A 14,816-nucleotide genomic window follows, 5' to 3' on the forward strand; every position below is an offset into this window, starting at 1 on the left:
ACTACAGCAGATTTTGAAAGTAGTCACCATTCATCTCTTGGCACTTTTGGGCCCTGGTCAGCAAATTGCCGATGGCAGATCGAAGCCGGCCTGCTGGAATTGACGCAATCTCATTCAAAATGTTTTGCTGACTTGAGGGTTCCCCTCGAAGTACTCGCTAACTGACAGATCAGGTGACTTGGGCTGCGATCAGATTGGCCTATTTCAGAACTCTGTCAAGCGTGAAGATTGTGTAAATGTGCTCCAAGGCTCGACCGGCTGTGCGGGTAGTTGCTTCAACCTGGTGGAAGTAACTGCAGGTCTTTTCCTCTTCCGTTAATGCTGCCACAAATGATTTCAAAAGAGTATCCGTTCGTCCGGGTCACTTCTGTTTGCCCCACCCTGTATTTACTTGCCTAGGATGGGATGCAAGGATTTACGACCTGCGCTTTGTGAATTTAATATTTAACAAAATTGCTTGGCGTCTTTCGATAGGTTTTATTTATATCTGACTTCTTGGCTAGCAAAGCGATCCTATAAGGGTTCCGTTTTTACCTATTGAGGTACAGAAATCTAAAAGGCGACGGTATACAAAGCCCTTTTTAATTTACATTCCGAAGCATGAGAGTGTAGCTAGTTTGAAATAATTTTATTTGTCTGGACAAGCTGTCCAAGACTTGAAAGGGAGCGGTAATTCCATACAGACATAACATCCTCGAACAAACCTCTGTCACACATCAACACGCTTCACTTGTTATTCAGGTTGAGAAAAATAAAACTAGCCCAAAGAATATTTATGATAAGATTGACGTAGGATTGACGTAGGATTGACCCTTGTTAAAGAACATCAAAGAAGGCGCTGCAAATGTTCAGCCTTGACGTCGATGCATCACAGTGCTCCATTTATCAGGCTACCCGAGGGATAGCTAAATGGCTCTGAGCATCATGGGACTTAACACCTGTGGTCATCAGTCCCCTAGAACTTAGAACTACTTAAACCTAACTAACCTAAGGACATCACACACATCCATGCCCGACGCAGGATTCGAACCTGCGACCGTAGCAGTCGCGCGGTTCCGGACTGAGCACCTAGAACCGCTAGACCACCGCGGCCGGCGAGGGATAGCTGCAATAACGTTTACAATATTCTACTGTACCCAGGCAGTGGGATTATGCGAGTACGCCTGACTCTTAATTTACCTCACAGACAGAAAGCGCAGGGAGAGAGATCAGACTACCGAGGTGGTCAAGGGATTGCTGCCGGCTGTGATCTCCTCCCCTAACACCTCACGTGACAGCAATCGACTGAGGCATCGAAATCACGGTTTCCAGTATTTTCTGTGGTGGGCAGTTCTCCTGCTCGTTGACAGTGGTAACTTTTGCGTCAGCCTTATCAATATTTCCCGTGGTAGTTTTATTTTCCTGACACCGTATTTAAAATGATGTTTTGGCGGCGTAAAAACAATAGATAGAGGGAAGATCGTTCTGGCCAGGACTTACGGACGGAGTCAGACTTCTGTTGAGCCTACGCATTCTGAATATTCCATAAATACCTCAGATCGCACATTTTTAACTACCTTAGTATTTGAAGTATGGTGCCACTATAATCAATCCTTTATATTAGAACGAATGTCGTATTATAATATTGACACTGCCGTTTAACTTAAAATCACAGAGCAATTTCAGTTACAACTTATAGGCTTAGAGGCCACAGTTCCTTCTAAACTATTTACTCCCCATTAATAAAACGAGAATTTCTTGATATTTCAGTACATCTCCCTTATGTGTCAAGATGTGCCATTAATATCCATCTTCCACATTACCCGTCTGATCGACAGACCTAATTTGCAGCATTCTCCTGAAGTACTGTGTTTCAAAACCTTGTATTCACTTCTTGTCTGAACTGCTTATCATCCACGCTTTACGTCCATGCACATCACACTTCAGAAAACTCTTGCCGACATTTTAAATTATATTCAGTGTTAAGAAATTTCCTTTTTTCGAATGATTGTCTTGATATTGCCAGTCTGCATTTTATATCTTCTCTAGTTCGTCCATCGTAAGTTACATTGCTGCCCAAATAGCAAAACGTATCTGCTGCATCTAGTATTTCATTTCCTAATTGAATTTCCTCAGCACTGTACGATTTAATTTGACAACATTTCATTTCTTGCATTTTATCCCGGTTGCTATTCAAATAATAATATCTTTTTATAACATAGCCCACTACTTTAACGAATTTTCCAAGTCGTTCGCTGTCTCTGACACAATTACAGTGCGATTGGCAAATGTCAAACCATTCATTTCTTCTCCTTTCCCATTCCAAAATCTGTCTTTAGTTTCGTTTTTTGCTTGCTCAGTTCACACACTAAACAACATGCGGAACAGTCAGAAACTCTGACTCACTCCCTTCTCGACCACTGCTTCCCTTTCATGTCCTTAAACTCTTATAATTACCAGCAACCATTCGCTTCCTGTATTTTATCCATGCTATCTTCAGAACTAGAAAGATTGTATTAGCTTCAACATCACCAAACACTTCCTCTAAGTCTACAAATACTATAAATGTCGGTTTGTCTTTCTTTAAGCGTCTTCTAAAGTAAGTCACAGCGTCAGCATTGTCTCATGCATTTCGACATTTCTCCGAAACCCAAACTGAACTTCCCCGAGTTTGGCTTCTGCCAGTCTTTCCATTTTTCTGCAAATAATTTGCGCCAGTGCATTATAACCATAATTTATTGAGCTGATGGTTCGGTAGGAATGACAGCTTTCAGCATCTGATTCCTTTGACACTAGAATTATTACATTCTTCCTCAAGTCTAAGAGTATTTCTCCTGTTTCATATACCTTGTATACAAGTTGGAATAGCTTTATCATGGTTGCCCCTCACAAAGGTTTTTGTAACTCTAAGGGGATGTCATCTTCTCCAAGAGCTTTGCTCCGCCTGAGGTATTGCAAGGCTCTACTGTAAAATTCTACTCGCTGCATCGTATCACTCAACTTACCTTCATTTACCTCCTAATTCTTTTCCATATCATTGTCCTCAAGATAATTTTCTTTGTATAGCGCTTTTATGTATTCCTTCCATATTCGAGCTTCCCCTTCTTCGCATATTACTGGCTCATAACCAGAGCTCTTAATATTCACACATCTCCTTCTCTTTTCTCCAAAAGTCTTTGTAATTTTCCCATAGACCTCATCTATCGTTCCCTTTCACGCTTCTATAACCACCTTTGCTTCGCTGTTTTTCTCATTCTTCTTCTTCTTTCGTTTCACCCTCTTTGGGGCACGCTCGATCAATCATTTCTTTGTGCTTTGTTCTTTTCTTAGGGCCCAGTATTTCTTGATTCTTTCTGATCTTCTTTCCTCTCTTCTTCCGAGATGAAGGGTTTAGAGTTTTGTGTAGATTTGTCTTGGAGCCTTATGTTTTCATCTTTAGTAATTCATTTAGTTGTTCGATCGCTAAGTGAATTTTCCCAAATCTTTAGTTCTACTAGGTCTTTCTCAGTTTCTTTACACCAGTTGGGTTTCATTTTGCGGTTACGGAAAAAGTCAAAGATTTGCTTGATTAATCTGTTGGAATTCATTCTGAGAAGATGGCCATAAAAAATTATCCTCCTTTTTCGCATAGTATCTGAAAGTTTTTCAATTTTCTTGTAAGAATTTCATTTTTGATGTATATAATCTTATTGTCTTGAAATTTTGGTCCTATGATTTTTCTTAAAAATTTTCTTTCCTTTAGCTCAAGTTTCTGCATTTCGCCTTTGAAATTCATGTTTAGTGTTTCTGCTGCATGCAGTGCTCCTGGCTTATTTACTGTCTTGTAATGTGTAATTTTGGACCCTTATGAAATGGATTTTTTGTTGTATGTATTTTTTGTAAGTTGAAAGGCCAATTCAAGTTTATTTTTTCTGGATTCCATTGCTTTGCTTTCCCCAGCATTCCAACTATGCCATTCTCCGAGATATTTGAATTCGTTTACTATTTCAGTCTTTTGTTCTTGAACTTTGAGGTGTTTACATGAGTGCTTGATGTCTTTCAATATCTTAGTTTTTTCAAAGGAGATGTGAAGATCTATTTTAGTTGCTTGTTTCTTTAGTTCAAGGATTTGCTCCCGTGCTTCTTCCATAGTTTCAGCAAACAGGGGCATATCAGATTTTTGCAAACCAGTCTTACACCACTCTTAATATTAGTGTTCTATTTTCCGACTACTTTCTTAAGTGCACAATTGAACAGCAACGGTGAGAGCCCATCCCCCTGTGGCACTCCCGTTTTTATTTCAAAGGGTTCCGATAGTTCACCCACAAATTTAACTTCCGAAAATGTACTTGTAAGGGTGACTTTTATAATATTAGTTGTTTTCTTATCGAAACCCAGGACTGATAATAGAGATTCTCTATCAGTCGAATCATATGCTTTTTTGAAATCAATGAGCCGGCCGGTGTGGCCGTGCGGTTCTAGGCGCTTCAGACTGGAACCGCGTGACCGCTACGGTCGCATGTTTGAATCCTGCCTCGGGCATGGATGTGTGTGATGTCCTTAGGTTAGTTAGTTTTAAGTAGTTCTAAGTTCTAGGGGACTGATGACCTCAGATGTTAAGTCCCATAGTGCTCAGAGCCATTTGAAACGATTTGAAATCAATGAAGGGGATTACGTATGTCTTTGCCCTTGATTTTCGGTATGCCATGATGTTTCTGAGGTTTCTCAAAGTATCTTGCTAGAATTTTGCAATTTTCCGCGTTATTGTGAGCGATGGTCCCCGTTACATCTCGAAACTGGTGGGTGGGTGCTTTGTATCTTGATAACCTTTGTTTGAAAGTTCTGTAAAAGCTTCTTGTGTTGTTTTTAGTAAATTCTTCATCAATGTGGAGGAGAGTTTTCTAACTGTAATGAATTTTAATCTGCTTTCTTCTGTTTTCTAAGATTGCAAGTTTTACCACGCCCGTTTTCTTGTTTCAATGAGGGCATTAAATTCCAGCGACCACCAGGCATGTTTTTTACTTTTTATGTTAGGTGGTATCCGTTCGGCTGTAGTAATGAGGTTTTCCTTGATATCCTCCCAGCTTTGTGTCTGAATGATTTCTGTTTTTTTTTTTTTAATTCATCTGATTTTAATACCTTCCCGTGGTGTACTTCCGACCCTTAATTTGTTTCATGCTGGGTTTCCTGTTTGGAATCACTTTGAACTTAATTTTAGAAAGGTAGTGGTCTGAATCTAAGTTTTGAGCCCTGAGTACCCCAACATTCCTGCTTTCTTTGCGAGAAATCTGCTTGATTGCCACATGATCAAGTTGCAGTCCCCCAAGGCTAGAATTTCGGGATATCCATGTCTTTTGTCTTCGTGGTAGTTTCTTGAAAGCTGTGGATTTAAGAATTAAATTGCGTGCTTGGCAAAGTTGTATTACCCTCACACCATTTCTGTTTCGTCTCTTGTGTGCAGGATAGTCTCCAACTATTTTCTTATATCTACTTTCTTTACTAATCTGTGCATTAAAGTCTCCAAGAAGAATGACGGTGTTTTTATCTGGAATTTTCTGAATAATGTCATCTCGATGATTCCAAAAGGCCTCCACTTCTTCTTTGTTTTTCCTGTTATCCTCATTTATTGGGGTATGTGCATTGATAATTGTGTAGATTTCGTTTGTGAAGGTGAATGTAAGACTTGAGAGTACTTCTGATTGGGAATCAAAGTCAACTATTGAGTTCAAGAATTGTTTTTTTCTCATTCTGCCACATACACTTTTAAAGATTTGCATTCCCTTTTGTGTGCTTTATTTGCTGCATTTTTGTATTTCTTCCTTTCATCAGTTAAATTCAATATTTCGTATTTTATCCAAGAATTTCCACTGTGACTTGTCTATCTGCCTATTGGCTCCTCTGCTGCCTTTATTACTGTCTATTCATCTTCTTTCCACTAGTTTAGTAGCTGCTACTTCAGGTTGCCTAATGATTTCAAGATCTCAACAACATTTGGAATTATTTAAGTTCCTCTTCCTTCATTTCCTATCATTCTGAAACTTCTTCAGTTTTACTCTGCAGTTCATAACCAAGGAATTGTGTTCAGAGTCCATATTTGGCTCTGGAATATTTTCCAGTTTAAAATCTTTTTATAAATATCTCTCTTACTATTACCTAATCTGTCTAAAATCTCTCGATGTCTCCATGTGTCCTAAAGTACGCAACCTCATTTCATAACCCTTAAACTATTTGTAACAAAAAATAAACTCTGCTTAAAAAGTCATAGTATAACAGCCGCAAACGCTGCTACATTTTCTGCTTTATTCGTTGAAATTGGTTTCAGTGACACAATCATCTTCAATCTACGAAGTTTTACTTTAGGAACAAATGTTTCAAGGCAACGCGCTTAGAGTCAAAAAATATGATGTACCTTACCAATATAGCAGCTCGAATTTCGTACTTTTTGACTCCACGAAATTCACCTTGTATTATTCGCTATTAAAGTACAACTTCGACTGATGATGATCATCTGACTAGTACCAGTTGCAGCAAATAAAGAAGACATTATAACGCTTCCAAAGGAATAAAATGACGTTTTTTAAACTTGCTGAAGATATGGATTATTGCTTAAGCAAAATATTAAATTGTGGTTTTCGAGAAATTCTACCATGCTGCTTTCCCTTTCATACCTTACCCACTGCCAATGTTATTCTGCTATTTTTCCTTCTCTTCCTTTCCTATTATGGAATTCTAATCCCAATCAGAATTAAATCTTCGTTTCGTTTAACTATATTACTATTTATTTTATCCTATGATACATTCTTTAAATCTCTTCATTATTTGTGAAGCCTGTAAGGATATACGAGGGCGTGCTGCAAATTAATGGTTCCGAATAAAGCATTTTAAATAAAGCGAACGTTATTAACATTGTACATCTTCATCCTCCATGATTACACATTTGCAGGCCTCTGCCGCTAGAGGGCTCCTAACTGTAATGTGCAACATGGCGGTGTGCAACGTAACTCTGTCGGTGCGTGAGAAACAGAGTGCTGCAATCGAGTTTCGAATTCGAAGAGTTCGTCCACAAACGGAGCAATGACCCTCAACTGAGCTAAATCCTATTTTCAGCTGTTTCCAAAACTTAAAGAGCATCTTCGAGCACATCAGTTTGATAGTGATGGAGCGATACAAGCAGAGGTGAGGTTTGTGACTCCTTCAACAAAGTTAAATGTTCTCCAGTGCCGGTATCAATTAACTGGTCTTTCGTTGAGAGAAAAGTGTTCGTCGCCGGATGACTATGTTGAAAATATATAGACATGAAGACTAAAAACTTAGAATTTTAATAACGTTTGTTTCGTTTAAAAAGCCTCAAGAGTTTTCACATAAAAAATTCAGGGGCATTATTTTTCAGCACGCCCTCATAAAATTGTACTACTGTGACGTTGGCTTTGTGTCTGTCTTGGCTATGATAATGCATTCACTATGCCAATCATAGTAGATTACCTGCACTTCTGTCCTCTTATATATTATTAGACCTGCTATAGCATTACCCCTATTTGATTTTGAGTTAATAATTATGTAGGCACCTGACCAAAAGTCTTCTTCTTCTGGTGACCGCACTTCACTAAATCCCACTGTATCTAACGTCAATCTTTCCTTCAAAAATGGTTCAAATAGGTCTGAGCACTATGGGACTTAACAGCTATGGTCATCAGTCCCCTAGAACTTAGAACTACTTAAACCTAACTAACCTAAGGACATCACACCCAGTCATCACGAGGCACAGAAAATCCCTGATCCCGCCGGGAATCGAACCCGAGAACCCGGGCGTTGGAAGCGAGAACGCTACCGCACGACCACGAGCTGCGGACAATCTTTCCTTCCCTCTTTTTAAACTCTCCAGTTTACCTACCCTCATTAAGGTATATAACACTCCACGTGCCAGCCTGTTTTCTTTCTCCTGATTATACATCCTCCTGAGTAATCCCCAGCTGATGTTCCGAATGGGGGATTATTTTAGCTCCGGAATATTTTACTTGAGAAGATGCCACCATCATTAAGCCATATTGAAAGGTCTCTGTGTACTGCATCACTATGAAAATACTTAAATTACCTAATTGCTCGGATGCAAGTCCTAAATTAGATTATTACTGACTATATTTCCTAGATTTCGATCCTTTTCGTTACCATCTGTGTGAAAGTGCATGCGAATGTACTTTTCGTGTTCTCATTGGCAGCTAGTAGTACAGAAGTACAGAACTTGCTGTCTGCTCTGGTCAATCTGGCCAACTTTGGGTGTTCAGTCAAAGCAAAGAGGTTCGTGCCTTCTGAGTCGTCTTTGTTGACACTGGGTAGGTTGGTACCGGAAGCAACCCCTTTGGCTACCTGCGGGGATTCGTTGTTCTCGGGGGTGGTTAAGGATTTGATGCTAGGCAGTCGGCGAGGGTGGTCGGTGGCCTAAGACTGAGATTAGAGTGAGATGTGTAAGTCTTCAGGCTAGCTGACGTAGTATAGTTCACTTTATATTACAGCGAAAGGTTCAGTACATGATCCACAGTTTACGCAGCATAGGCCATGTTGCAATTTACCAATTTTAATAAGTGTCTTCTGGTACTTTGTTTGTGCTATCAGAACTTCTATTGTGCAAAGGCTTCCCATCTTGTGATGCTGACATTACGTTACAGTAGATTTTCCTAAGTGCGTAGGCGTGCAGGGATACACTCTCGTGTGAATGTTTTCATTCACTATTGCAGTTTGAATTCTTTCGGTTTCATCTGTGATTTGATAAATTTGCCTTTATGCTTTGCACCACATTGCGCGAACTTGCCTTCTGTGTTGTTCAGCGGCAGTCAATCGTGTTCCCTAGAGTGAATTTAGGTTGTCTTGAATGTTCTATGTAATTAATGGCCTTTAGTGTGTTTTACCGTGTGAAATTTCAAATGGATAGCGTGCTTGCTTTGTTATTCTGAACTAGGTGCTTGAACGAACCAGTTGAGCCATCAGCTCTCTGTGTCCATGGAGGCATAAATTTCTTGCAATTCATTTTATCTTTTATAATGTTACTTAAAATCCGTCTTGATTGCAAATTTTTTTATTATTCATATGACCGGTTTCGGTTCATTCAGAACCATCTTCAGATATGTAAAAATAATTATACTAACTTACTATTTCACGAAAGCAAATCTTTTTCATCCTATCTAATCAACATCAAATGTACCAGAACGTACCTGATTTTCAGTTACAGGAGTAACCCGTCCAAATCCAGCAACTTTCACATGCTACGTCACATAAAATTGGTTGGCAGAGTGCACGTCATTTATATTAATTATGACACTATTACCGACAGGTGGCGTCTGATACATTTGTTACATTCCATTTGCACATACTGTATTCAGTAGATCTTTTTTATATTAAAAATATTTAACTGAAATATATAGATGTCAAAGCTAAAATCTGTACTTGTTAGGATTAAAAAACAGTAAAATTATCATTTTTATACGATCTAAAAGGCATAGGGCGATTTATGTATCTATGGTGCTGGTGTGAACTTGTTTTCTTCTACGGTCTGCTTCTGTGGTTCCCGCCATTTTGGTGTTGTGCCGCGGTCCGCTCAGTCGTCTGCTGTCCATCGCCGCGGGCAAGAGGGCCGCACAGGAGGGCCCCGTCAACGACGCCAGGCGCTGCACGCGTCTTCCGGCTTCTCCACCGCGCACCATCTCTCATCCCTCGGCCTGGATCTCCATACGCAACAGTTGTCATCTTAGTAGGTCGTCATAAATGCTAAAATAGGCGTTATGACTGAATTCGCTTTGTTCGTTGAGGATTAAATCCGGATCTTTATTTTTGTGGGTGTATATTTCGATCTCTTCTAAAATGTTAAGAAACCGTCCCTTATGAGCTCTATTCAGGATGTCTAAGTTGTTTTCAATATTCGTGACTGAGTGCTTTGTCGCAGCCATAGGCGCCCCAAAAGCTGTTTTGTTTTGAGAGTAGGTGTGCTCCCTGCATCTGGTTTCAAAGTTCCTACCAGTCTGCCCTATATATTGTTTACAGCAGTCATTACATTTGATTTTATATACACCTGAATCCTGAAATTTATTCCTACTATTACATATTCTATGCCGGAGCTTCAATTTTAACGTGTTATTTGTTCGGAACCCTATTTTAACGTCGGATTTACGAAAGCATCTTTCAATTTTGTCTGCAATTCTTCCATTGTAAGTGAGAGCTACATATTTTTTCTTGTTGTTCCTCCTAACTGCTACTTGACTTCCTTCTGTTTGTTCCATTTGCCTCTTCTTTATCTTCCTATAAATATTCATCACCTGCTTACACGTATATCCGTTCGCTACGGCCACTTATTTTAAAATACTTAACTCCTTTTCTACTTCGTGTTGGCTTAGTGGCAATCTTAGTAGCCTGTATACCATCGAAGTAAAATATGCTCATTTGTATCGCGGTGGGTGACAAGAGCGCTCATTGATAACTAACTATATCTGTACACGTAGGTTTTCTGAAATTTGCAATCAAGACGGATTTTAAGTAACATTATAAAATCACTGATTGCTGTTATCCCATAAGACATTATGTCTGTTTTTGCAAAACACTTTATCTTTCTTTGCGCGTCGCGCATGTAATTTAACCGTTTGGTGAAAATATTCAGCCACCTGGTAAATGTGTTATCTTATTTTAAGCAGTTGGATTTGTCAACAGATCGCTACTTCGGAAGGCGTGAATCTCTTTCCCTGACTCTTTGGTGAAGGCGTAATGTGTCTTCAGCTTTGTTCTTTAGTATGGATCTTGCGTAAGCATGTGTATTTATCCTATCCCGTTCCCAGAATTTTCACGTACCTTCCCATTCATGTGGTCCGTCACCATTCAACCATTTGAAACAGTGTTAAACTTAACTAAGAAAACGGCAAGCGTTATTAGTCAGTTTACTGTACAGTGTTTAACTTGTGGTTTTGGTTAGATAAACTGTGTTTATACTTCATGAGTGACCATCAACGCAGCCATTCCGAAATCGATCTTAGTACATCCAACCTGTCGTTACCAAAGCGCAGTATTCTTGCAGGCCCAAATTCTGAATTTTAATTAGATTCTAAAGAATTATATTTTAATTTACCTAGCTGCTTTTATTCAGTATGACCACGCTTTTGAGTAAATCAATTTCAGTGTTCATTTGATGAGAGTACTCAAATCTTAATGGTTACTATGCAACAAGTTAATAATTTCTTTAATTAATTGTAATTAATTTATTCCCAACTTATTATAAAAGAGAATATCAGAGCGCTTATTTGCGTTGGCATTCGATAGTCCAGTAAGTTTAAAAAGCCCCACTTCGCGTTTCAGTAGAACCCATGTAATATAGAGCTGCATATCCTCGGAATTTATAATCGATGCAGATTCAAGCTGTTTTCATTAATTCGAAGTACCAACATAGAAATGTCATGTTGGCTAAAGTTACAAACGGTAGGTCAAAAATGGTTCAAATGGCTCTGAGCACTATGGGACTTAACATCTGTGGACATCAGTCCCCTAGAGCTTAGAACTACTTAATCCTAACTAACCTAAGGACATCACACACATCCATACCCGAGGCAGGATTCGAACCTGCGACCGTAGCGGTCACGCGGTTCCAGACTGAAGCGCATAGAACCGTACGGCCAGACCGGCCGGTGGTAGATCAGTCATTAATCCTGAATGTTGCCCCTGCAGCTATTGATGAGGTTGCTGTCTCTCTTTAAGAACCATGTGTTCGTCTGTCCTCTCCACAAATATCCCTCCATTGTGGTTGCACTAACACTACAGCTGTCACTAACGTTAAGGTACGAAAAGCACCCCATTCTGGCCCTGTCCACGGGCTGAGCATAACTGAGGTGGGGTCACTGTACGTCGTCCATATGCTTCCCTGCAGACTTATACCCTCAGTTACAGAGAGGTAATGGTTATTAACATTCGTGGAGACCGGTAAAGATAATCTCTTCAGTTTACAGAAATTCTATTACTTTCTCCAAGCATTTCAGGTGAGTAGTTACATATGGACTCTTTTTTCGTTGCAGCTGACAGCAGTCGTAAACAAGCGAGAACTTGGACTGCCGTGGGTATAGAAGAGGTGCAGGGGAACTTCGTATACAATGGTATGGAGAGGTGGGCTACAGTGTTTGCAGCAACTGTTGCCATAGGAAAGCTAGACAGGAGCAGAAATGATCAGCGAACAAGTTAACACAGTAAAACATGATTCATTTAACTTGTATTTCTCCAAGTGTATGAAGTCTCACCACAAATAATGCAGCAAGAAATGGAGTCTAGCTCTGAATGTCAACAAGGAAGAGGGCTTCTGAACTAAAGTACGAGCTATGAAATCAGAGATACGACTAGGCAGCGTCTGCAAAGTATTACATAGTGAAGTTGCTCCGAGTGGGTGTGTGGCTGTAACCGGCTGTCCTATATCGCTGTGGCAGAGGGCGCTTGTAGTACAGAGCCACTGGAAGTGTGGTTCAGAGGGCACGCACCATTGGCTCCACCAGATCCTGTACTACCCTATCGGTATCTGACGGAAATTTACGCTACCAACGCCAACATTACGATGCACTTCGCGTGGTATCAGTACGTGATACCACAGGAACAACCAGCACCTCCCACTTGCGGAGTTGGCAACCTATACCCTAAGTTTGGTAAGGTAAGCCAAAACTATAGGCCTAAATCTACGACACGATCTGTTGTAGAATTTTAGAACATGTTTTTTGCTCACGTATCATGTCATTTCTGGAAACCCAGAATCTACTCTGTAGGAATCAACATGGATCCCGGAAACAGCGATCGTGTAAGACCCAACTCGCTTTATTCGTTCATGAGACCCAGAAAATATTAGATTCAGGCTCCCAGGTAGATGCCATTTTCCTTGACTTCCGGAAGGCGTTCGATACAGTTACGCACTGTCGCCTGATAAACAAAGTAAGAGCCTACGGATATCAGACCAGCTGTGTGGCTGGATTGAAGAGTTTTTTGCAAACGGACCACAGCATGTTGTTCTCAATGGAGAGACGTCTACAGACGTTAAAGTAACCTCTGGCGTGCCACAGGGGAGTGTTATGGGACCATTGCTTTTCACAATATATATAAATGACTTAGTGTCGGAAGTTCCATGCGGCTTTTCGCGGATGATGCTGTAGTATAGAGAGAAGTTTCAGCATTAGAAAATTGCAGCGAAATGCAGGAAGATCTGCAGCGGATAGGCACTTGGTGCAGGGAGTGGCAACTGACCCTTAACATAGACAAATGTAATGTATTGCGAATACATAAAAAGAAGGATCCTTTATTGTATGATTATATGATAGCGGAACAAACACTGGTAGCAGTTACTTCTGTAAAATATCTGGAAGTATGCGTGCGGAACGATTTGAGGTGGAATGATCATATAAAATTAATTGTTGGTAAGGCGGGTGCCAGGTTGAGATTCATTGGGAGAGTCATTAGAAAATGTAGTCCATCAACAACGGAGGTGGCTTACAAAACACTCGTTCGACCTATACTTGAGTATTGTTCATCAGTGTGGGATCCGTACCAGGTCGGGTTGACAGAGGAGATAGACAAGATCGAAAGAAGAGCGGCGCGTTTCGTCACTGGGTTATTTGGTAACCGTGATAGCGTTACGGAGATGTTTAGCAACCTCAAGTGGCAGAGTCTGCAAGAGAGGCGCTCTGCATCGCGGTGTAGCTTGCTGTCCAGGTTTCGAGAGGGTGCGTTTCTGGATGAGGTATATACTGCTTCCCCCTACATATACCTCCCGAGGAGGTCACGAATGTGAAATTAGAGAGATTCGAGCGCGCACGGAGGCTTTCCGGCAGTCGTTCTTCCCGCGCACCATACGCGACTGGAACAGGAAAGGGAGGTAATGACAGTGGCACGTAAAGTGCCCTTCGCCACACACCGTTCGGTGGCTTGCGGAGTATAAATGTAGATATAGATGTAGACGACCACAGTTGCTATGCTGAGGCTGTCAGATCCACAAAGTGCTAGCACAGGTGCGACATCTGCCTTACGCAACCACAGTTCAAAATTGTCGCCACCTACAACTGCCACGTTAAAGCGCCCGCGTTATAACGCCTCTGTCATTTGCAGGTAGGGGATGCACGTGTCGCGGTAAGGTAGTGTAAACAATGGGATTCGGAGCGTCATTGTGCGGCGGTCACTCGGCGGGCAGCGAGACATCCATCAGCGCGCCGATTATCGCGGCCGGCCGGCGATCGACCGACCGCCCGCGCTATCGAGAGATATCGAGTGTGATAATTTTTGCCGGTGGCGGCGCTGGCGGCGCTGCGCGGCGCGCCGCGCCGCGGCGTGGCGTGGCCGCGGCGGCTTTGGCGACGGATGACAGACAATAAATCTGCAGAAACAAAAGACCGCTGACAAGATGGCGGCGAGGCGGCATTGTGGTGCCGCGCGCAGCCGCGCACTCGACGCACAATGGGCGTCGCGCCGCGCGTGACGTTTATGTGCGCGGCGCTGGCCGCCGCCGCCGCCGCCGCCTCGCTCTGGAGCCACGCGGAGGATACACGCCCTGCCGCCCCGCCCCTCTGTCCCTGTCCAGGCCACGCGAACAACAGCCAGACAGGTGGACAGGTGACGAGTGGCGACCACAATGTCTGCCAAAGTGTACACACACCCATTTTATCACCTGCCGTCACTCACCAGTAACGCCTCCTGCCCGTTGGGGTTTCGCACTGTCCAGTACACATCATTACGTACTGCTGGAGTGGCCAGGGAATGCAGCCTCGGTGACAGAAGGCGCACGGCACCATGACCGGTTGAAAGTCGTGCTGTTACTCTGTTCAGCGATATGTACTACTGTTGTGTACATAGTTCTGCGTAGTCAG

General features: G+C 41.7%; 1 protein-coding gene across 1 annotated transcript in view; it reads right to left on the bottom strand.

The window, feature by feature from the left end:
- The window catches only part of LOC124798726 (cilia- and flagella-associated protein 251-like), a 96,162-nt gene extending 81,553 nt beyond the window's left edge, over positions 1-14,609 (bottom strand). The window contains exon 1 of the mRNA XM_047262253.1: positions 14,320-14,609. Coding sequence (XP_047118209.1) covers positions 14,320-14,609 — 290 coding nt within the window. The remainder of the gene's footprint in view (positions 1-14,319) is intronic.
- Positions 14,610-14,816: the final 207 nt, after the last annotated feature.

The sequence above is a fragment of the Schistocerca piceifrons genome, chromosome 5 (assembly GCF_021461385.2).
Source record: "Schistocerca piceifrons isolate TAMUIC-IGC-003096 chromosome 5, iqSchPice1.1, whole genome shotgun sequence".
In the NCBI taxonomy this organism is placed as follows: domain Eukaryota; kingdom Metazoa; phylum Arthropoda; class Insecta; order Orthoptera; family Acrididae; genus Schistocerca; species Schistocerca piceifrons.